The sequence below is a fragment of the Scophthalmus maximus genome, chromosome 22 (assembly GCF_022379125.1).
Source record: "Scophthalmus maximus strain ysfricsl-2021 chromosome 22, ASM2237912v1, whole genome shotgun sequence".
NCBI classification, from domain to species: domain Eukaryota; kingdom Metazoa; phylum Chordata; class Actinopteri; order Pleuronectiformes; family Scophthalmidae; genus Scophthalmus; species Scophthalmus maximus.
This window is the reverse complement of record NC_061536.1, coordinates 3,457,911-3,480,544: the sequence shown is the minus strand read 5'-3', so window position 1 is coordinate 3,480,544 and position 22,634 is coordinate 3,457,911. Positions and strand designations below refer to the sequence as shown.

General features: G+C 44.1%; 2 protein-coding genes and 1 long non-coding RNA gene across 10 annotated transcripts in view; 1 reads left to right on the top strand and 2 right to left on the bottom strand.

Moving 5' to 3' along the window:
- Positions 1 to 915: 915 nt before the first annotated feature.
- Positions 916 to 22,634, bottom strand: part of hoxa3a (homeobox A3a) — a 31,380-nt gene continuing 9,661 nt past the window's right edge. For 2 of the 8 annotated variants that reach the window (XM_035621504.2, XM_035621505.2), the window contains exons 2-6: positions 19,714 to 19,838; positions 14,270 to 14,348; positions 9,700 to 9,760; positions 5,299 to 5,878; positions 916 to 2,662 (exon numbers count right to left, since the gene is read on the bottom strand). In XM_035621504.2, the coding sequence (XP_035477397.1) occupies positions 1,878 to 2,662; positions 5,299 to 5,761 (1,248 nt within the window). In that variant the 5' untranslated portion in view covers positions 5,762 to 5,878; positions 9,700 to 9,760; positions 14,270 to 14,348; positions 19,714 to 19,838 and the 3' untranslated portion in view covers positions 916 to 1,877. Of the gene's footprint in view, positions 2,663 to 5,298; positions 5,879 to 6,442; positions 7,673 to 7,765; positions 8,927 to 9,699; positions 9,761 to 10,964; positions 11,117 to 11,913; positions 12,064 to 14,269; positions 14,349 to 19,713; positions 19,899 to 22,634 lie in introns of those variants that run through there. The other 6 variants (XM_035621507.2, XM_035621506.2, XM_035621508.2 and 3 more) reach the window with 6 other exon arrangements.
- Positions 12,222 to 13,311, top strand: LOC118292528. The gene is made up of 2 exons (XR_004786920.2): positions 12,222 to 12,577; positions 12,681 to 13,311. It is a non-coding gene; the product is annotated as an uncharacterized LOC118292528 (long non-coding RNA).
- hoxa4a (homeobox A4a) lies at positions 16,043 to 19,312 on the bottom strand. The gene is made up of 2 exons (XM_035621521.2): positions 17,743 to 19,312; positions 16,043 to 17,206 (listed from the first exon to the last, which is right to left on the bottom strand). Exons 1-2 carry the CDS (start codon positions 18,158 to 18,160, stop codon positions 16,863 to 16,865), a joined length of 762 nt encoding a protein of 253 aa, XP_035477414.1. The 5' UTR covers positions 18,161 to 19,312; the 3' UTR covers positions 16,043 to 16,862.

Genomic DNA, 22,634 nt, shown 5'->3' with positions numbered 1-22,634 from the left:
AAGACTGAAAATGACACAAAAGGTTTTTTGCAAATTTCAAAAGAATGGTTTTAGAAAATAATACATATTTTAGATTTGTTTGACAATACAAAGATTTTGTCTGAACTGTATTTTTTAAAAATTCGTACAATAGAATACTAGTGCAAACAAAAAAACAAAAATACATTTTTTTGAATGTCTGATCATTCCCAGTAGGATTACAGCGGGGGGGTTTTCATCTTTCCACTGATTTTTTTCCCTTTGATGTAACCATTCTCTTAATCGAGTGTTGAACTGGCTTTTGACGCAGGCGTCTGCAAATCTGTGGAGTAATAAGACAAATCAGCCCCGTTGACTGCAGATCAGCCTGTGTGCGCGCGTCTGTGTGTGTTGTGTCCTCATGCCACGAATTTGACTGACTGAACATATCAGGGAATTATTTTTCGAACGTCTTCTCATTTAGCTTGTTGTCTCCTTGCAGAATCTCCAGAAGCGCCCGGGTGACATTTTGTTTTTATTATTATGGATGTGGCCGCGCATGATGAGAGGAGGGGGAGAAGGCCACCCGAGTATTTCTTCACGTCGAATCAAGGGGGAGGAAGATTTCAATCCGTGGTCTTTTACTTTTTAGGGTATTGAGTGATGATTATGGCAAATGATTCCCCTTGATTTTTTTCATGTGTAAATAATAAACTCATAGATTTACCAATTACCATTCATGGTTGATTCTTTTTTTTATTATTATCATTATTATGCCCTTAATTATTTTTGCTTTTGTTTTACCACAATTGTAATCCATCATAAAAATGTACAAGAATAATAAAAACGTTATCAAATCAAATAATTCATTTTTGTTTTTATTTAAGAATCAGATTTTGTTGTCGGTGTGAAATGCTTCTGCGTGTGTCTAATTTAAAACTGAAGGATGTGCTACAATTATATTTCAATTCTTTTATTCATATCTTCGAACTGGAGCAGCATGGAATGTATGACATCGAAAAAGAATATGATGGTCTGTTTCTTTCGTCTTTTCTTTCTTCAATAAAGAAACTGCGAACGCGTGTCCCCCTCATTCCACCCTTATTGCATGACTGATTGATTTTACATTGGCTGACAAAAACAAGATACCTCCTCGAAGAAGAAAAAAATAAAATGGAAACATAAAGGCTATGGTAGCAACATGGTGAGCTGCTGCTTCTGCGGAGCTGCAGACTACATGTTTGGACTAGAAAAGGCGCCGTCAACCTTCTCCCCACGCAAAGACCGCAGGGGTGTCAAATAATACTAAAGGAGTCCTGTTTTTTATCTTAACACCAAACAAAATAAATAACATTAGAAAGTCCAATAGAACAAAACACAAGCAAGGGGAGGCTGCGTTGAAGCCCATGACCCTTGTGTTTTTTCCTTTTTGAAAATGTATTTCCTTCCATATACTCCGAGCTCGGGGCTCTTGAAGGATCCTTTCACAAGTGCAACAAAATGCAAAACACAATTCTTCAACTGCGGATAAATAAAAGACGAACAAATTCACATTGAGAATGAATAACATACGTTCATAATACCCTGTTTGAGTTTCAGTTTTAAAAACAAGATTGGGAAGAAAAAAAAGATTAAATAGGCCTATGCATATACCGTGCCCCCCCTCCCTCTCCCTCCCTCCCGCTATAGAGTCCTACAGTCCAGATAAAGGTCTTTGTAAGACGATGACTCGAGCAAACAGGGAACAAATCCAAGCAAAGTCGTGATTATTTATCCTACGCTACTTCACACATCAAACTATAGAAAACATAAACAAAGGCAGAGAGAAGGTGGGAGCCGTGAGGAGGCGCGGAAACAAAGCAGTGATGTGTCTGTAGGTGGGTAAGACAATGGGCGGAGTGATCCGTGCAGCGCCACCGCTACAGATGCGTCAGTTTGGGCGCTTCCTGGATTCTTCCCTGAGAGTAGTGCGACGTTAGGTCTGTGTACGTCGGTGTCGGATCACACACTCCGTGGTGCTGACTGTTGCCCATTGTGATTGCTCCGTTGTAGTCCATGTTTGCGGACGGCGGGTGCGGGAGGTGGGTCAGACCGAAAACGGAGGCCCCGGAATTGGGCATGGACTCGATGTAACCTCCGCCGACATAGACGGGGCTGCCCTGCATGTGCGTCCCGTAGTTGCCATTGCCTTGGAGAGGATGCGCGTCATACTCGGGCGTGGCCGAGTCGGTTCCGGGATACCTCTTCTGGGAGGGCGGGCAGTTGTTGAGAGAGCTGTTCAAAGGAGGGGGGTATGACGTGGCCATACCGTATGCATTTTGATGTGGTTTACTGTAAGACGTCGGCGACTGGGATTCATAAGGTACACTGTTCACAAGAGAATGCATAGAGTTGAGGTATCCTCCACCGCCACCGGAGGCCGGGCCCACGGGACTCCGCGGGGACTGGCCCCCGGGGGAAGGCATCATGCCGACGCCCTTCTGATCCTTTTTGTATTTCATCCTGCGGTTCTGGAACCAGATTTTGATCTGTCTCTCGGTGAGGTTGAGCAGGTTGGCCATCTCCACCCTCCGGGGTCGGCAAAGGTACCGGTTGAAGTGGAACTCCTTCTCTAGCTCCACTAGCTGTGCGCTGGTGTAAGCTGTCCGGGCCCTCTTCGACGCTGCTGACCCCGGAGGACTCTTGTCTCCGGGGCAACTCTCCACTGTCAGGGAGGAGGAGAGGAAGGTGTCAGTCAGTAATTCATTACATACAGACAGAACCAGAGAGAGAGAGAGAGACGGAGAGAGGCAAAGTGAGAGTGCAAGCAAAATCGTGTGACAACACGCACACAGCTGATAAGAAAACTCCCCGCGATCAAGTGGTGTGGAGAGCACATTACGAGATAAATACGCCCTATACTCCACTACTGTGCACACGTCGGGCAAACGTCACAGCATTCGGATATGTCTATTCTCCTGCAAAACACAAGGGTTATCATCAGGGCTTCATATGACAATTAACAATTAATGTGTTTATACTACATGCCCAGGCTGTGTGCAAGCTCCAATAAATGCAAAGCAGAGGATAGTGAGCCAGTTTGCGGTGCCAGGTAACCTCAGATTTCCTACTAAAACATTTTGACCCCCATCTCCCCCCGTAGTCACACAGCGTGCGCACACCTAATGCAAACACAAGCATTATGTACACCTCGGGGTGCATAAAGCAGTTCGCCTTGCCCTCGCTGATAAGCCCCCCCTCTTTCCAAAAGACTGGAGCTTGGCTGCAGAATAGCAAGGTGTTTTGGTCTACTTACCGCCGTGGCAGACGGCCAACACTTAATACATTTCCCTATACCTGTCGCCCAGACCTGGAGCAACACGAATGCAGCATGAGGTATCCCGACCCAGTGTTACAGAGATGAAAGAGTTAGCACGTGGCATTTGGAGAAATACGCCAAGTGTGTAGGGTAATTATCCCTGATAAAGATGATTATTGCAATAAAATGTCATGTTAAAGGGTAAAGAATAGGTGGATTCAGACACACAAACACACACACAGACATAAAAAAAAAGGATTGACGTGTGCTCAATGCAGGATTGCTGTTGCTTTTACACAAATTGTTAGCGTGTCATTGTGTCGTTTGAACACAAGTGAAAAAACTTACGCACACATAACTCACACTGACACCGCTCTGGATGTTTAACCCTTGTTGTACAAGAGTTTTTATAACTTGAGCGACACGTGAGATGTGAGCATCTCTGAATCTTTGCGTTGGCTGTGTGTAAAAAACTATTCCCCCACAACCACCACCACCCAAATACAACCCCCGATCATGACCTAATCAATTTTCCAAACAACAGAATCTGGCTCATATGTACGTGCGTAAAACATGCGTTCAGTATCTTCCATAAGCGGTAGAACGTTTTCGAATGGTTCAAAACTAATGAGATCAACTTCCCATCATAAATCACGGTGAAGGGCGCCATGTTGCGTCACATTTGTAGCTGTTACTATGGGTGACTACCTATGAGGCAATTAGAAATAATTCCAGTTTATTCACAAAATATAACTTGGTAAGAAAATTAACAACCCTGAATTTTCCGTTGGTTCCGTGCAAACAAATACCCCCAAATCGTCCTTTCCCTACAGTTTACCACCAGAATGTGGCGTTAAAGGATTTCCATACATGTTAGCACCTCGGTGTGATGTCAAAAACTAATCAAAATGATTTTACTTCAACACCAATCTGGGAAATAAAAAAAAACAAACAATGAAATGTGCCTCTTTGCTTTGCACTTTTAGCTTCTAGTTGAAATCCTTTAAACCTCTAAATTGATTAGAAAATTACCAATTTAATGTACGAAAAATGGCTAATGAGAAGTTGAGCATCTCTTATTTTGTTTTTAAAGATGACTCTATACCAGTAAAGAAGACAAACTACTCTGCCCGAACCACCATGACCGCCCTCCCCCCTCCCTTCTTCAAAACAGCCGCATCTGGTTTGCGTATACGTGCGTAAAACGTGCGTAAAGGGCCCAACACAACCGTTAGCACATTTACGGGTTGTTAAAACCTATAATGAAAACGACTGCGCAAACGCGACTTTGCATTGCTACGTGTCTATGACATTTATTTGAATATCGCCTACAAAATAAAACTAAAAAAGGAGATGAAGGAAATGAGCGCCTCCCCCCACAAAACCCCCCTCTAATGAAAACAGCAGGACAAACTGAACAACTGTTGTGCATGTTTGTTTGTTGTCTCTCCGGGAACATTATGTGATCAGTGGAGATGCGTGTTTACAGTAGGGACAGGTCAGCTGCAGGGCACAGGGAAAACAAATGGTGGAATCTGCGTCCAGTGTTGAGGCACATGATTCATCCGCAGCCCATACGACCCTGTAGTTAGTACATTAAGTAGTATTAAATGAATGAAGAATCATTTTTTGCAAAACATTTTCAATAAAGTTTGGGGAAAAAACATTCGCTTTATGAGGATGTGGATGCAATAAAAGCAACACTGACGAAGATGTTGATTACACTCTGTGGGCTTTTTCCTCTGAATAATTTAACTGCACATAGTGGGAGCAAAATGTAAATACAATGCAACAAATACAATGCATTATAATATCACAATCACCTCTCTGACACTGGCAAACAAAATAACCCCCATGAGGGGAAGTTTTGTCTTTTTGGTCTTTGCCCTCCCCTCCCTCCTGATCGCTAACCTTCCTTGACCTACACCTTGTATGTGTTGTGTCCTAACTTAAAAAAACCTATGCAACTTTGTGGGTCAGAGGCCATCAGGTTGTGTGTGTGTGTGTGTGTGCCAGTAGCAGCAGTGTTTGGGTCGAAGTACCTGAGCTGGTGCTACTGGTGGGTTTCTGCTTGGTGTTCTGACGGGACTCCTTCATCCAGGGGAAGATCTGCTTGCCGCGGCCATTGGAGGTCGGGGAGTCGTTCTTGGCACTGGGCTGGTTGGGCCCGTTGCTTGTGTTTTGGCTGACAGCACCGGGGGATTGTGAGGGAGGGGGCGGAGCTGACACCGGCACCTGCGGTTGATTGCTTTCGGGATGAACCTGGGACTGCGCCGCCTGAATGGCTGTGGTCCTGTCGCAGCTCTCCGCCATCTCCCCCGGCTTCTGCAGCGCCACGGAGCCGTCAGGAGACTGCAGGGAGCAGGCGGGTCGATGGTACTCACTTTCCACATGAGAGGCCCGGGGATATTGGACCTGATTGGCATCATAACTGAAGCCATTTGCGCTTTGATATGGGTAGCCACTGTAAATTGCAGAGCTGTCGTAGTAGGTTGCCTTTTGCATCTCGCCGTTTCCCAATATTTATTTCAGAAACTGACAGGGTCTTGACACCCTTGTAGAATAACATTGGCACCCCGTGGTCACGTGACGCCTCTCCGCCAATGGCCTCCTCGGGTGAACCTAGGGTTACAAGAAGCACTGTGAGGAGAAGAAATGGTGGCGATCCATCTTACTTTTCAATACAAGCCTGACACTGGAGACTATGGATGCAAGATAGGGCCAACAGCCCTGCAGACCATTACCGTTTACCTTATGGCTTACACAGGGCACGAACTAACCTTGTATTACCATCTGTGCCAAACAGCATCATAACAAAAAAACCTTTTCAAAAGCATTTCGGAGTGTTAAATCAATTCGCGCACCTAACAAGAAACTGCACGACATTTTAAACCTCAGAGCCCATTAGCAATAAAAGTGAATACAGGGTTACAATACGAGTTACGGGGAAAGGGTTTGGCTGAGAGAGGGGGCTGCAGGAAGAGCTTGTTAGTGGGTTACCACACAGGAAAATAATATTTCTGTTACATTGTTATTCTACCAACAGGGCTGTCAACAGTGGATCTAATTTCCTTGCAGCAGTTGAAAACATCCCCCGTGTCCCACAAACGTTTCGGCGCATTTTTTTGCTTTTTTCCCCCACCAACAGTTAAAAAATAGCCTCAGTAACAGCCACCTGGCACAAACCATAAACAACCGCATTCTTTTTTTTCTTTTCTTCTTTTGTTTTCGTTTTTTTTTTCTTCTTCTTCTTCTTCTTTTCGTGCTGCAAGATAAATGGAAGGGCCACGAGGAAACCTGAAAAACCGGGCAGGCGCCCGCGCGTCTCCATGACCACAACGTGAACCTCTCCTCGCAGGCCCCATAATAATGGCTGCTGTCGGTGCTGCCCGCGCAGCGGCGGCCCGTCGCGGTGATATATGGGGGTCAGCGGGCCGGCGCGGCTCGCTCGGAGTGTGCGGCCACGCTCGGAACTCGGGTGGGCAGAAAACTCGGGGATGGCACAGCCAGAGCCTGCCGCTCAGGCGCCATAACTCACGCAGGTAACCATAGGAATCCGCCTCAAAAAAAAGATTTTTGGGGAAACTAGAAACTGCAGTCGACACAGCAGGTCAAACTCTAGGAGAGTCTTAATAATGTGACGTTGCTAATGAAATAGTAGAATATTTCATTGAACGTGTTGTAAGCCATAGAAAAGCACAAGGCATAATAATATTTGATAATAATAATACACCATGCTTTAAAATAAAAGTCAGCTATTCCCATACAAATAAGATTCAAACCAATCTTATTCATTTGTTGTTTTATATATATGAAGAAATATATATATTTAAACAAAAAAACAACTGTTTGTTGCGTTTTTCATTGAACTCTAACTTCAGATTTTAACTGCAGAAACCAAAAGGCCGAGACATTGTGTCTGATGTAAAAGCGAGTTCAAACAACAATAACTTTGTTCCAAAGCAGGATGAAATAAAAAACAAAAACGTTACTGGTTTCTTTCACAGTCCATTTGGTAGAGGACAGGTAACTGCCCTGTGCCATGGAATGTGAATGCATTTTCATAAATTGAGCACAAATGCAGTGAAGGGAAAAATGCCGAGCGCCACCGGGTCTTGTGCAGACGAGCCAGAGCAAGAAGCACATCCGTCTAAAATGAGCCCTCCGCGCAGCTAACCGCAGACTGAGAGAAGGTGTCTTCACTGTAGATCTACTCTCACGATGACCTGGAGGAGATATCAGGACGCCTCGTGCTGAATATCTCCGCGCGGGCCATGGCGATAGTCACAAATGGCAGAGAAAAGGGAGACAAAAGACAGACTTGGAGCTCTGCAGCGCGCAGCCCTCCTGCTCCCACGTTTAGAGAAATCTGGCCGCCTGACTCCGCGCGAGTGTGTATGTGTGTGAACTCTTCCTGAACCGAGATCTAAGTCATACGGTGATAAATCACCACACGACACACAAACTCCGCCATTTACAACCGAGGGAGCCTATTTCTGGCCTGCTTACCTTATCCTCTGACGACGAATGCAGAGCAGCGAGCAATATTTTCTCATTCAGCGACGAAATCGATCAAAGCCAGTAATCCAGGGGAAGAGAAAAAAAAAAGTTTACAGGCAGGGCTGGCTGGGCGAAGCAGCAGCAGACTGCGCCCTGCCATACACCAGGCATTAGCAGCCACAACAACAAAAAAAGGAAAGAGCAGAGAGAAGCCCCTTTCCTTTTTTCCTCCTCTTTTTCCCCCCTGCTCGACGTGGATGGGTAAACCGAGATTACGAAAGCAGGCGGTGAGCAGTCAGGTCACCGAGATAAGAGTTATCTGACCCCGAGATTGAATTTATCGTCATGCTATAGAGCAATGGCCAGGGCTTCACACCAATATTAAAGTGAGCCGGGGCTGTGCTGGACTATGTGATCCTTCACCAGTACCATGCACACACACCAGTGAACTGCCCCGAACCAGAGCGTCACCATAGACAAGAAAAATTATGCAAATGAAGTAGCGCCTTGGAAAGCCAGTTCAAATCAAGTGGCTGCCTCTCCTCCTCCCCCAACCAAATGAGGTAGCGTGTCTAGCAAAAGAAAATACATATATATCGTTATAAATAGCATGAACGTCCATCCCCAAAAGTGTTTTAAATCGTATTGTTATCATATACCCCGCGTACTGCAGTGGAATTATGAGCCCAGAGGATGAGATGGGTTGGAGAGAAGGGACAATACAAAGGAGTAATCAGGCGCTGACCATGCTGCATTCCCCATTTGCATGGAACATAAAGGGCTTCTATCCACAGCTTAATCATTAAGCCGCTTCTTTTTTTTTTGCATGTATCCCTCAATCGTTTGGCACCAGCACACGCAAGTGTCTTTTTTATTTCTGCGCAATGTATTCCACTGTCCTGCACATGGCTTCTTGTGTGAAGAATACAGCCTTTTTCTTCTTTTTTTTCTTTTTTCTTTCTTTTTTTTTTGACAAAGTACAACAACCTCAGATCAAATCCTTGTTCGAGGTATATCAAAGGAGAAACCCCCCCCCCCACCAGGAGCAGGGTGTGAAAAACGGGAAGAAGTTTCATCAGCAAAAGGGCAAAGCGGAGGACATGCAGCCGGGAGCAGGGGGAGAGGAGAGCCGGCAGCAGGGGGAATCCCTCTGCACGGTAAGGCTGCCCCTTCTGAAGCCAAAAAGGCAAAGATAGATTTATGTCCCTCTCCGCTACCTCGGGTTGTAAACACGTCCAGAGCTGCAGCTTCTCTGCAGCTAAATCCTAAAGCACAATTCAAAGCAAAAGAAAACCAAAAAAAACAAAAGTAGAACACACGGTTGGCGTGGGAGGGTGAGTGGGACAAAACTTCACGCCTGAGGATTTTTTTTTTAGCCAACTCGGCTTTTTCCTTCTTTCCAAAACCAGAGTAGTCACTCTGTATAATTATTTACTTCTTTGTGTTTTGCCTAAATGCTGATTCGTCTCTCTCTTTAATTTGGCCCTGAGCGGAAGGTTAAATGTCAGCGAGGAGGTGGTGGTGGTGGTGGTGGTGCCACTGCCGTGCATTTAAAAAAAAGAAAACGATGTGGAAAGGGGCACATACATTTTAAACGTTGATCAAAGAAAGAAAGAAAATAATAATAATAATGTAAATCACAGCAGATGGCTTTCAGAGAAAGTGTTTTTTGAAGGGAGCAAGGCACCGCTCCAAGAGCTGCGACTCCCCTCGTCACTTTTAAAGTGACAAATTGCACCACAAAGACAAGTGGAAGAGAAGGAATTATTGCTCACAGGCTGGTCACATCGCTGCTATATACGAGAAAACGCACGAGCCACCGGCCGCCTTCTCCGTCCCTGCGAGCGCCTCGATGGGCGCGTGTGTGGCACTTATTAGGAATAGAATAAGGATATCACCATTGAGCATTCATAACACAAATCAATAAAGATTTATGGACTTACCGGCGGCAGTTCAAGGAGTCTCGGAGACCTCGCGATGGCCTGAATTCACTCGGCTGGATTTCTGCAAACGGGGAAGTGAAATAGATATTTTCAAAAATATTTACAAAATACGAACAGAAGAATAGCACCACCTTTTAACCTCGCTCTATGAATTATGCTACTGAGAATTTCGATGTTCAAGCGTTCCTCGTGCAAGTTCGGAAATGTGGTTACAAACAATGAAAACATTTTTATTGTGCGTAATTGTTTGGGCTCCGTTTTGTTTAAATTGCACAGGTAAAACTAAGACCCAAATCTGGTAGAATTTGATGCATAGATTTATAAAAAAAAATTATCTGGGTCAAATTTTTGGATTTGACAACACTGCGCGTCTGTGAGAAAACCTTTACAGCTTCAGAGAACCGTGAAATCTAAAAATCCTTTTCAATATTTGGCAACAAATTATCACAAAAAATAATTTCATCCGTAACAAAAATTCAAGACTGTAGAATACAAATAAAAAAAAAATGCATGAATTAAGGCGATGATGCAAAGATTTATTCTGGGGGTGGAAAAAAAAAACATATCAGCCAAACATTGCAGCCATATGACTAAAACCTAAAAATGGGGCCTATGCAAATAACGTGTTTGTTGTTTCCCCGTTAGCCTGGTGAGCATTTTCCCCACAAACGGATCGAATAGTCATTAGCTCTCGCGCACCATCTTCCCCAAGTCCCCGTGCCCATAAATCAAGTAGGAGCTGCCGTGACCTCAGCGCGGCCGCGCGGGGTCCTGGATGGCACTCTGTCTTCCATTATATCCTCGTTTCCCTGGCGGAGCGACACAGCCCCACCGCTTTCCCCTACATTTCTTGGAGCTCGTCTTGATGTATACCGTTTGCCCACAAAAAGAAGACAACAATAATGCGTAAAGACACAAGATGTTGGTTTTGTGGGACAGGTTGCACCTCGCGCGCTTTGTTTGGGTTTTTCTTGGAGGATGATATTTAAACGGCCGCTTTATTTACAAGTGATAACACAGGCCTGTTTGCTCCAATGTCAGCTCGTGGTATTAAAGAACAAAAATATGGAACTAATAGTGTGTTTATTGTAATGTTTAGCGTAGGAAACACAACATTGAACAAATGCCTCCATCTTTAATATTGGTAGCTTTTTTTGCTACCTGTCTAATCCAGCCCTGCAAGAAAACCCCGGACCCCCTTTTTTACTGACCTCTGCCTCGCGCAGCAATAACTCACGACAGTAATGAACAATCGGCGGAAATACCTCAAAATAAAATCCATCCTCCCGAAGCTCGGGCTCTCACTCTGTCCGCGTGGAAAAACATATCCGTCCGTGACAGCAGTATAATACATCCACAATAAACCCGGGGTCCTCTGTCTCTCGGTGTGCCTCTCTTTTCTTTTTTTTCTCCCCCTCGATAAACAAACTACACGACCCGGACTCCCCTCGCGGAAAGTGGGGGTAACCCGCATATAATCAGCATCATATGGCCAAGACCGGGGCTCCGGTTTTCCTCCCCGTGCCATAACATCGCGCAGTATTATGCGCCCCCCGCTCACGTGACGCAACGTCAACTTAAATCCCTTTTATTTGAGCCCGTGAATCATTAATGGAGGCAGTCGTTGCCCCTGAGGAGAAAACGGATCAGTTTGGAGGGAGAGAGAGAAGGGGGGGAAAAAAAGACTAGGCTGTGTGACATGCAGTGCAATGCATCTGGCAAGAGGAGCGAGTCTCTCGCAGAGAAGCAGCTTTTCCACGTGTCGCCCCATTCAGAGGGAAACGACCGTTCTGTCAGTTTTAAAGTGCCATATATTCGCTGCCTGTTAGCGGCTGAAAGAGCTAATCCCGCCGCATTGTGCCGAGCTTCAAGTGCAGCCGCACGCACGGCTCGGAGCCAGGTTTAAAAACCGGGGTGTTTTGCACGGCAGCGTGACAATTCGCACTATGTGAGGATGAGGAGGCTTTCCCTACAAAATACCATTCAAGGGAGGCATAATGATTACTCATCTCACCAATATCCCTCTCCCGTTTCTCTATCTACAGCACAGCCGGGGTTGTAGAGTGCACTATACAGACAACTCAACTCAATATCGCCCCCCCGCACTCATGGTCAGACCTCGGCTGTAGTATCACTTTAGTCAGCCTCTGCTCCTCCATCAGCACAAGCCTGCATGCTGCTTGGCTAAACTGGAACAAAACGTCACACGTTTACCTGTCTACATAAGGAGGCGGTGTGTCCCGGTGGTCGTGAGGGGTGCGTGTCAGTCAGCAGTGAGCGGAAAGTGGAGGTGAAGTAACTAAAGAGTGGCCGCTCGACCCCGCTGATCAGTACACGGATCCCCATTAGACCTGCACACACTTGTGCGTTTCCTCTGACCGACTGAGTGATGGTAGAAATTACAGGTTTGTGCAAAGGAAGAGTTTTTAGAGAGGGGAGGGGCTGGATCAGGTGCCCAAAAAGTGCCGACTAAGCCACAATATTGCGCGTGGCTTGGCACCATAATTATAAAACCGACGCCAAGAGTGTGCCACGCACGTTATACCGTGGAGGAAATCTGGCGTTAACCATTTCAAGTATTGCCAAAATTCGCAGCCAGGAAGAGCTCCTCTCTTTTCGGCACCGTTTGGCGCTTGTTTTCCGTCAACACCGAGCAGCGGGCGTGGAAAAATCCCAACCACGACTATTAATCATTCGGGGCGGACATGGACAGCAATCCCACTCCCACACCATGCCTTTGTCTTCTCAAACTACAACTTGAGCGGTAAACTTTTAAAGACACGCAGGAACAGAAGCAGACCGCCGCTCATTAATTCACCTTCAACAATTCTTAACCTGAAGAAGAGTTTAAGGGTTTAAAACGGAACTTTTACGCACAGTTAAGCGTCGCCTGGTTATGGAAAATAAGATAGTTTCTCAGTTGTTAAAAAAAGACTGAGTCTTAAATAGTTTTTTTTTAATCTCTCTTTGTTCTCCTACAGATGGAAAGCCGTCACCTGGACTCTGTGGCTCGACATGACCGTGCTTGGAGGCTTACCTAACCTTGTCTTTCGCCACCAAACCTGAACTCCTTCCCTGTCCCGGTCAGACGTACGCACAGAGTCGAGAGGAAGACGTTACCCAAAAGGCCCTCAGCCTGTTTTTTTTTTTAACCTTTTGCTGCACTTTTTTTCTTCTTTTTTTTTTTTACAGAATGCCCTTTTGCACAAGTGTACAAGTTGATTAATTGTGTTTTAAATCTCATCTGTTTCAGCATTAAACAAATGTTTCGGGGTATTTACACAAATCAAGGCTCCTTATCACTGTCAGCGACGAGGAGTTAGAGGCGCAGACCCCTGGATGTTGGCCAGTCGGCGGTCCATATCTTCCCACAATGTTGACACTCGGAGCTCTTTACAGCCAGGCTTGGGTTACCGATACACTCAGCTGAAGATAACTCTTTCTGCGAGGTTTACACCGGCCAACATCAAGGCTAAATGCGAAATCCAACGCCTTAAGCAAATGGAAGCCGCCCTCCCTCGTGGACGCGGAGCAGCACTGGGGACGGGACGGACGAGGACTGGAGATTTGTGCTCACATATAGGTGGTTGTAATAAAGCTATTTGAACTGTGCACGTTGAACTTACTGGTTCTTTTCAACTGAAAATATTTCCAGGTAATATAAAATAGGCTTTTGTGCCATATAAAATGTTGGAGGTAAGTGCAAAACTGGTCATAAATGATACAAAAATATTATTTATAATTTCAATGATACACATTTTTACACAGAGGGCTTAGTTAATATTTAATCTGGGTCTACATTGACCATTGTGGTCACTCTCACTGAAGGCTTCTTTGATCCGGAGTTGTCCTGACAACTTTTAGAAGCAACAGATAAGCCCCTTTGCATTGTCACCGTCGTTTAAACGCCATTTATGAAAATAATGGGTGGTGAATAATAACTGTCATAACTCAGGGAGACGGCCATTAAGCCTTTTTTGTTGCATCCTTGAAAAATAGCAATTTTGAAGCAAAACATGCCAACATGAATGCAACAGTTTATTTTATATCCATGTCAACTTTAAACTTTATTTCACTAAACATTTTACACTGCAGCCACATCTGCAGTATCACTCGATTTTAAAAAAAAAAGGAACACATTTAGTGTGCCTCAGAAATTGTTTCATGAAAGAGGGGACGGTTGAATTTTATCATCTTGATATTCTTTTTAGGTAAAAGATTTAAGAACTTTTGATAGATTAGACATGTTAACATGCATCGCGCTCTGTCAAAGGTTTCAAATGATACACGGTTGGAGTTTGTTTTAATACACAAAGTTTCCAAAAAAAACAAAACGTTCCACATAATACGCAAAGAAATGTCATGGCAGCAAAAATTTTGAAAATATAGTATAGTAAGATTTCAATTTCACCAACCTCAAACACGAATGAACAGATCATATTTAAATACGTCTTACAATTTACACGATTGTGTGGCGAAAGATGATGAAGCCACTCAACATGTCATTTTTTATAATATGCTTTTAAGATCACAAAACTATAGGAAGACAATTCAGCCAAAATCTACTCACAAGTCATGGCGTCCTGTGTCCGGCAGACAAGAGTTGTGTCAGGGGAGAGGAGACCTGACTCGCACCCTGCAGAGGATCACTTCAAATGGAAAATAAGGCAGATTTTCACATCTATTTCTGACCCCGGGGGCATTCATTATTCAACAAGTCACGTGCGCGGGCGAATTAAAATTTCAGTGCATTGGAAGTGACCTCTATTCGCGAATCAAATAACTTGAAATATGTAATTGAACTATAGTTGGGGACTTCTTGCGAGTCTGCAGTGCCAATCAGCTTCAACGCCATCTTCTGCACAGCTCCCAGGTCTGCAGCCAGTGGCGCGCACAGAGCCGAGGAGCTTTTTTGCAGAAGCACGCTTTGACATTTACGCAGCAAATGTTTGGCATCTTCATTTTATGCACGCAGACTTGAAGTAAAGAAATGGGTTACAAGCAAGAAAAAAAAATACTAAAAACACTGCAGGATGTGGATTTTAGTTTTGGAGTGGGTCAAGTTTAATTAACTTACCATTAAATGCATTGCCATTAGATTTATTATGCAAGTAATGACATAATTATGGTTAAGAAACCGTCGGTGCCAAAGCATTTTACGGGTAGATTACTTGATTGCATGCACAATACCCGCCTGTTTGTACTCATATCTGCCCTCTCTGCGCGGCCTGACAGCGGCGTTCCTGTGATGAATTGCGCCAGAGCTGTCTCAAAGAATATTTTGGGGTTAATTCATGGCTCGGATTCACACCTAAAAACAGCGTTTTTGTTTTCCGCGCTGTCTCATGGTTGAATCTTAAATGAGAAGGACTAAAAAAAAAGAAGCTCGCAGAGGTCTCAGGGCTGATGTATGGTCTGAACATTGTGTGTGTTGAGAGGTCAGGGGTCAGAAGAAGTGCTCCGAGCCGGTGATTGGCCAGTGTTGGCCGTGTCCCCTGGTTGAACTCCCTATTGTTTGGATGTAGCAGGTAGTGACCAACACTCACACTCTGGTGCACTGAGGTTGGCTGAGATATTATAATAGGCCAGCAAAGAAAAATATGTGTGGCCGGATACATTTAACAATTTGGGTTTGGTCTAATTCTCGTGATGGCAGAAAAGCCTGCAGCCATAAGAGTCAGCAGCTGATGCCTGGCTCATGTTTCTGCTATACGTTAAGTCGTTCATCCACATTTTTACAGATTCAAAATTCAGCCAGTTTGTGTTATGAAGCATAAAATAAATTTTGGCATATTTGCACATTTTATAGACGAGACAGACATGTTGATTCCGAAAGGAGGGCACATTTTCAAACGCATACATTTTTTGGGAAATGTCGACAATGTTTTTCCCAACACAGTATAAATCTTACTTCAGTGGAACTACGCAATTTGGCATACTGATTAACAGATGAATCATCTCTGCAGATATCACAAAACATTATAAAATGACTTTCAATCTAGTCAGATGAAGATTTAAAAAATATCTATTTTTGCACTTCATGAGAATGAGAAGTATTTTCAAGGTGTGTAAGTTTTACGCAAGCATCTCCAAACTCGACTACTGTTTTAAATGCTTCAGAATATAACTTCTAAAATGTATTTTTTTTAAACAAGTCCACGTATTAAATGGAAATAAACATGAAAATATCATGTTTGAGTTTGCAATAAATAAAAATTGTGATTTCATTTTTAACTCAATGAAAGAAGGCACCAAATGTCATGTTATGACGCACGGCTTTCACAAATCATGTTGCTTTAAATCAAATCGGCATTCGCAGTGACAAAATATCATGTCAGCCTCATAAAGTGAAGTACATATTTATTTCACAAGGACAATTTGATCCTACACTAGCCTACATCACAACGGCCATTACTGAGACAGCACATACAAATATTCACAGTTTAGAACACAGCACAACATGGGACGCACTGGCACAAATAAAAACTAGACCGTACAACAACACCAACAAACAGAATTATACTGGACGAAATGCGTTTTGCTTATTGTGCCTTCTGTATGATTTGTCTATGTACATTAAAATGTGGAAAGTCACCTGGACTACATTCAACAGTAAACCGACCCACTCAAACACACAAACTACACTTACTCTGGCTGATGCCACGTCCTCTAAAACAGCCGCCTGGTTTTCTAAACAGGCATCTATAGATTCTCGCTAAATATCTTTCAAGTATATTAGAGCTTTCCGTGAGCAATAATACAAAACAGGGAAAAAAAACAATAATCCAAAAATAATATGGAAAAATGAGTTCAAACTTACTTTTACCTCACTCATTTTTTTTACTGTAATGATACATTTTTGATCCAAGTCCTATGTTTGAGTGTGCGTAATCCTTCTTCCATAATAATAAACAAATATATAAACACTTCAGTTGCCACCGTGGCAATTAAAGGTGAATTTCAAGCTTATATGAAGAGGGCAAGGACGAGCGGAGAGGGGAAGGGGTACAAAGGAGGTGACAGGGGCCCAATGGCAGAGGCAAGGTGAAAGAGATAACACCATGTGTGTAAAATACTGAGAATTGGTCCAACAAATCCCACTTGTGTTATTTGCCATCTCAGTCTGGATTGGGTTTTTTTGTGGGGTGGGGTTCGTTCATGCACTATAGACCCGCAGTGCACGGCGTGGGGACAAGCTGCTGGCCTGTTTTGATCTGCTGCTGCTGCTGCTGCTGTTGCTGGGCCCCCGAGGCTGAGGACGAGGCCGAGCTCGAGGAGCGGATCTTGGTGTTGGGGAGCTTGTGCTCCTTCTTCCACTTCATCCTCCGGTTCTGAAACCAGATCTTCACCTGGCGCTCGGACAGGCACATGGTGTGCGCAATCTCCACCCGCCTGCGCCGGGTCAGGTACCGGTTGAAGTGGAACTCCTTCTCGAGCTCCAGAGCCTGCTGGCGGGTGTAGGCAGTGCGGGACCTCTTGGGCACTCCTCCATTGTAACTGGCACTGACTGGAGGGGGGGGGGGACAAAACAGCCATACAGAGGGGAAAGCAAGCAGGTGTTACATGCGGGCGTTTACTCCAAAACCCATATAGTTCCTCCACAGTACGCATTACAAGCTTGGAAAACAAATAAAAAATATATATTTCTGGAATTGGTGGGAAAATACAACCGCTCCGCTCGGTTCATTGTGCCTTGTTTCAATTTACGGACATGACCTTAATGTGGAGATGCCGAGTGCACAAGCACTCGCATCCAGGGACAGATCAAGCTCAGAAATGATTAACAAAACAGCGGGGTTGGATATTACAGTTTGGCTCAGCTCCAGTGGCGGAGGTAGTTTGGGTTAAAAAGCAACAAAGGCACATGGCCCCGACAGACGAACATAGGCAATAAAATTTACGAGGGTCCTTAATTACCGACCCTGCTGCTCGATAGTCGTAAATTGCTGCATGCGCTGCTACTAGTGCTGCCTCAATGGGCTTACGTGTGTTCCAGCGGTTGTTTCCTAGTGGTTCTGCTATTTAACCATGACAATAACTCACCGGTGTTAACGTGGACCTTTTTCATCCAAGGATAGACCACCGGCTCCTTGCCCTTCGCTACGCCGGGATAAGCCTCAGTGGCAAGGCTGCAGTCTTTGCTTGCATTTGCTCCTGCGCCACCGTCTGGGGCCGCCGCGAGGCGAGGACCGTGGCTCTGTGGAACCGGCTGCGGCGGTGCGTGATGCCCATCGCCGAAATCCTCGAGTCCGGTGGCGGGGACGTTCGCGTAATCGTATCCCGATTCGGTGTAGTTTGACCTCGGATAGGATGGCTCGTCGTGATGGGGGAAGCCCGTATCTTTTGGCCGCTCGTAGTAATCGCCGGGGTTGGGAATGTATCCGCTCTGCTGGTATTCGTCGCATGGAGGAAAGGACGGCTCGATATAGTTGGAGTTTATCAAGTAGGAGCTCATGGTCATTAATTTGTGAAGTGCAACAATACTAATTTTTATCGCGCTGTCGTTTTTCTGATCTCCACAAAACCCTCCTACTCCCTGTCAAATGTACAAAGTTGCCTGGTCACGTGCGGAGCGCCACCAATCACCGCGTGTCCTGTGGGCATCATGTAAACAGGAACCAATGGAAAGCATGGCACTGGTACCACCGACGCTGGCCGGACTGGCTTACGTTGGTGTTTTCCTTATTAAATCACAGTATATAAAGCAAAACCAATCATCTAAGTTGTTTACTGCATGGGGCCCAACTTGTATGGGTGAGGCTTTTCCCTGCATGGGAAGAGGAGGAAGAAGAAAAAAAAAACCCCATAGCTCCTCTGAAACAGAAAGTGAACGTGAAGATGCAGCCCTGAGAAAAATCCAGATTGTCCTCAGACAAAGGGCAATTTCTGACAGCCAGTGACGTTTCCTGTTTGTTTGATTTTGAACCGTGTTGCATCCTAACAAAAAGATGAAGACGCGAACAGAAAAAAGGCAAGGTTTCTGCGACACTACACCGAGTAAATACCGAGTAGGTGAACAAAGTATAAGAATATTCAAAAGGAAAATCAGAGAGACCATGCACCGACAAGCCCCTGCTCTGCGGACCTCCAAGCCTGCATATATACAACCATCAAATCTGCAGCATCAGTACAACATGGTTGTTTGCTCGCTCATGAGCAACAGAAACCCACGACGCACGACTGTGTGCACATGGCTCTGCATATTCAGTTCATATCTTGGTTATAAAAAATGCAAGAACGGCTGATTTATGCAATTCGCCAGGACGTGGCCACAATTTCAAGCCCTTTTTTTTTTTGGTCCATGTTTGTCTTCTAATTAAACTTATCTGACAACTGATCGCACGCAGTCACGTATTTAACCGGTCGTCCTGTGTCAACTTCCTCTGACGAGCTCGGCCAAACACCGGACCAACACTCGCAGTAAAATGTATACGTTGCATTAAAAAGCCATGAGGCCCCCAAAAAAAGATAAAACAGTGGGATTTTAAACCAGAGCAACGCCATTTACAATGAGAGATGTAAGCCACGGTGTGACAATCCCCCTGTACAGCACATCAGATGACATCCCCTCATATGCAATTCAATTGTCTAAATATGAATACATATATATACAAAAACATTTCCCACCATGCCCCCCCCCCCCCCCCCCCCACACCCCAAGAATGTTAAGACAAATCTGCAACATGTAGGTGAAGAAGAGAATCTCTCCTATTGTACCACTTTACTGTAAACATCATGTAGCTGCCATGTGCCATGACGTGAAAACAGAAGCACAAGACAAAACTATTAAAAGTGAGTCCTTAAAATTATGTGAATTAATTTGGTTATTTGTAGGGGTCAATTTACAAAAACTCTGGATCATCAGTTGTCTGGCTCATGTATATGTGAATACAATTTTTAAAACTAAACTACATTTTTCTTTAAACTACACGTTTATATACACATTTATATACATGTTAACTATACGTCACCATGTTTGTTTGATTGGATTTAAAAAATGAAAAAAGCTCTTACCGTGCTCTCCGCCACCGGCCGTCACGTCCAGGTCCTGTTTCCTCTCCATGTCCGAGGTGTCGCACTGTATCTGTATCCCGTGAAGACGCGGCAGCTCATCCACACTGTCCACGTCAACAAAGCCTCTGCATGGAGAAACAAGAGGCCAAACTTCGGAAATATTGAAAGCTTTCTTTTCTCTCCTGTGTTTCTTTTTTCTTGCTTCCCCCCCCCTCTCTGGTCCTCCCCTATTCTACTCGCTGCCCTAAACAGAGATAACTTCTGCCTGACCCCAAAGTGACACCGTTTCCATTTTGTTTCTGATTAATCTTGCCCATTGACAGTCTTTGTTAAACAACAAGGCTTGCACCCCCCCCCCCCTGTTTTTTTTTTTTCTTCCAAAGAGGCGACATTTTCATATCTGTTAGACGCAGTGACCTGGGGTTCACCCCGGACTTGGACTTCAGTTTTGCAGGGGTCCGTTGGGGAGCACTTAGCGCGGGGGTCAGCACACATGGAGAGTCCCAAGAGGAGGACAAAATTAAATGCGCAAAAAGAGACCCTACAACTATGCAGAAAAAAATCCCACTTCGAACTTAAAGAGGGAGAAATGATTTTTTTTCTCGGGTGCTGATGCAGGCAACCTAAAACAGGTGACATATTTTACCCAGCAGCCAAAGGAAAGGCCTCTGTTTTGCTCTTGACAACATGTTTTTTTTCTTCCCCTTTCTCCCCCATGTTAGTACACTGTTGCTGTGAGGCAGAGCTGCTGCTGCTGCTGCTGTCTTGTGTATCTTACAGGCAACGTAACTCATTGTAAATGGCAGCTGATGTACTTTCTACCATACATACACTGTATCCGTATGGCCGGGAGACCACCTGAGAGGCACTATGTCAACATAATGTCAGCGGTAAGACGTCTTCACGTGATATCTAAATTTACAGTCTTGCTGCCATTCCATTATATATAGTTCCTGTATAAATATGGGCCAGGTCATTCTCGGCTATTATCCACTTACTGCAGGTTAGCCTTGCGTGAATAAGAAGCTCTGAACTCTACTTGTTGCCATGTGGAGTTTTTTTGTTTTTTTCAAACTTGAATTGTGGCCTGTGAATAACTTTGATGAAACATATTTCCAAGAGAACAATGTAGAAATGAGGCAGTTTAGATAGCAGACCTAATAGCTATAGTATCCAACAGGCCCGCAAGGTGCTGCTATGCAGCATCTGGAAATCTCTTAAACAACGGTGCTTATACCAAAATATAATAATAACCATCAGATCGACACTTGGACTAAAAGGCAGCATCTGGAAACCTAGTTAGACCCCTTTTTTCTCTATCTTGGTAAGTTTAAACACATAATTTCCTCTTGATGTGGAAAGAGATATTTTTTGGGTGGGTATTATTTGAGGACAAAATAAACTAACAGCCGCAGATCATGGTGCTTCCCTTTCGGAGGCCACACTGCGAAGTGAAGGTCTATTTACCCAATATAAATCACCCTGACAGTGTACTGTAAATTTAGATTATCAGAAAAGTGCTGTGACGAGGGTGACAGATTGCAGGTTGCTCTCACAAGGTCTCTTGTCTACATGCGGAGCCCTGCGTGACGGGCGGCGTAAAAAAAAAATCCTCGAGATGTTGCCAAGGATTTGGCCTAGAAAACACCTCTCATATCTTGTTGGAAATATTTATGACAGAGGTAAACACTGGTCAAATTTTTCCCCTCTCTCTCTGTGTGTGTTACAGTGTGTCATGTGTAAGTTTCCTTTCTACGCCACTTGTTTATTACTGCAAGGCTGGCGCATGGGAGAGAGGTGGAGCAGCCAGGGGTGGACACTAGCTTTCACCTCCAGCTTTGATTCGATTTATAACAGTGACCTCCGAGGCTGCCAGAATAGGGAAGAGGTGAAGAAAAAGACATGCAGCGCGTTGGACAACTCGGTGGCTCCTCTGTGGGCACAGAAGCTGCTGCAGTTTGAAAGTGAAACCGAATCAAATAGGTTTTCAGACAATAACAAAGCAACGCGTGTTCCCAAAACCTGAGGAAAAACCAGAGAGCGTGCGTCCGACTTTACTGCAGCAGCTGCGTTCAAGCGTTTGGATTAGTTTGACTATTGCATTTTAAGAGAAGATACTGAATTTGGTTTTGTTTTGGCATTACAATACATGTAATATTGCTGTATTTTAATGCAGCAAAACATCTGAAATAGTGTTCCCTAATAAAAGAAAACTAAACAGAAAGGAAAACGTGACCCACTGTGACTTGAGCCAAAACTATTAATCATCTTATTGTTCATTTTTTTTGGAAAAAGCTTGCATTTTTGATTCAATAAACAAACTTTGTGACTGTGTCAAATTCGTGATTAGTGTTCTCTGAGATTTACTTCTTCTTTATTGAACATGTTTTGGTCATTTTAACATTAGTTTCCTTTGCAAAGCGCGGACACTTCTGCATGGAAGACACGCGGGCGATGTGTGCCGAGTTTCCTACAAATGTGATTTTTAGTTTTTATAAAAGCAAAATAGTCTGGATTTTTGGAGATGTGGTAAATAGTGTTTTTATGTTTTTCTAATAATTTAGTGCCCTAAACAGCCTCTAAAATCGAAAGTGACAATTTATTCTAATTTTATTTTGCAGAGTTGTTAAGCTTGATTATTGTTCTAAGTAGAATATATATATATATATATAGTTCCCTATTTTTCTTTAACAAATGCTTGAGAGGATGCTTTTTTATAAATTTTAGGATTTAGGAGACAGCTTTAAGTTTTTAAGACACATTTTATTTTCCGTTAAAAGACAGAATTTTTAGTTTCCCCCCCATTGTGTCTTTCCACATGCAACTGAAGATAAAATGTCTAATCTTTGCTTTATGGGGGAAAAATATTTTTAATTTGCTCCTTCGTAGGCCTAAAATAAAATATACCCCCCAAAATATAT

Excerpts from the sequence above, each read along its gene's own strand:
- hoxa4a (XM_035621521.2), bottom strand. The coding sequence starts at position 18,160 with ATGACCATGAGCTCCTACTTGATAAACTCCAACTATATCGAGCCGTCC. Across the intron at positions 17,207-17,742 it reads AAAGGTCCACGTTAACACCG|TCAGTGCCAGTTACAATGGA; the intron begins GTGAGTTATTGT and ends CCCCCCCTCCAG.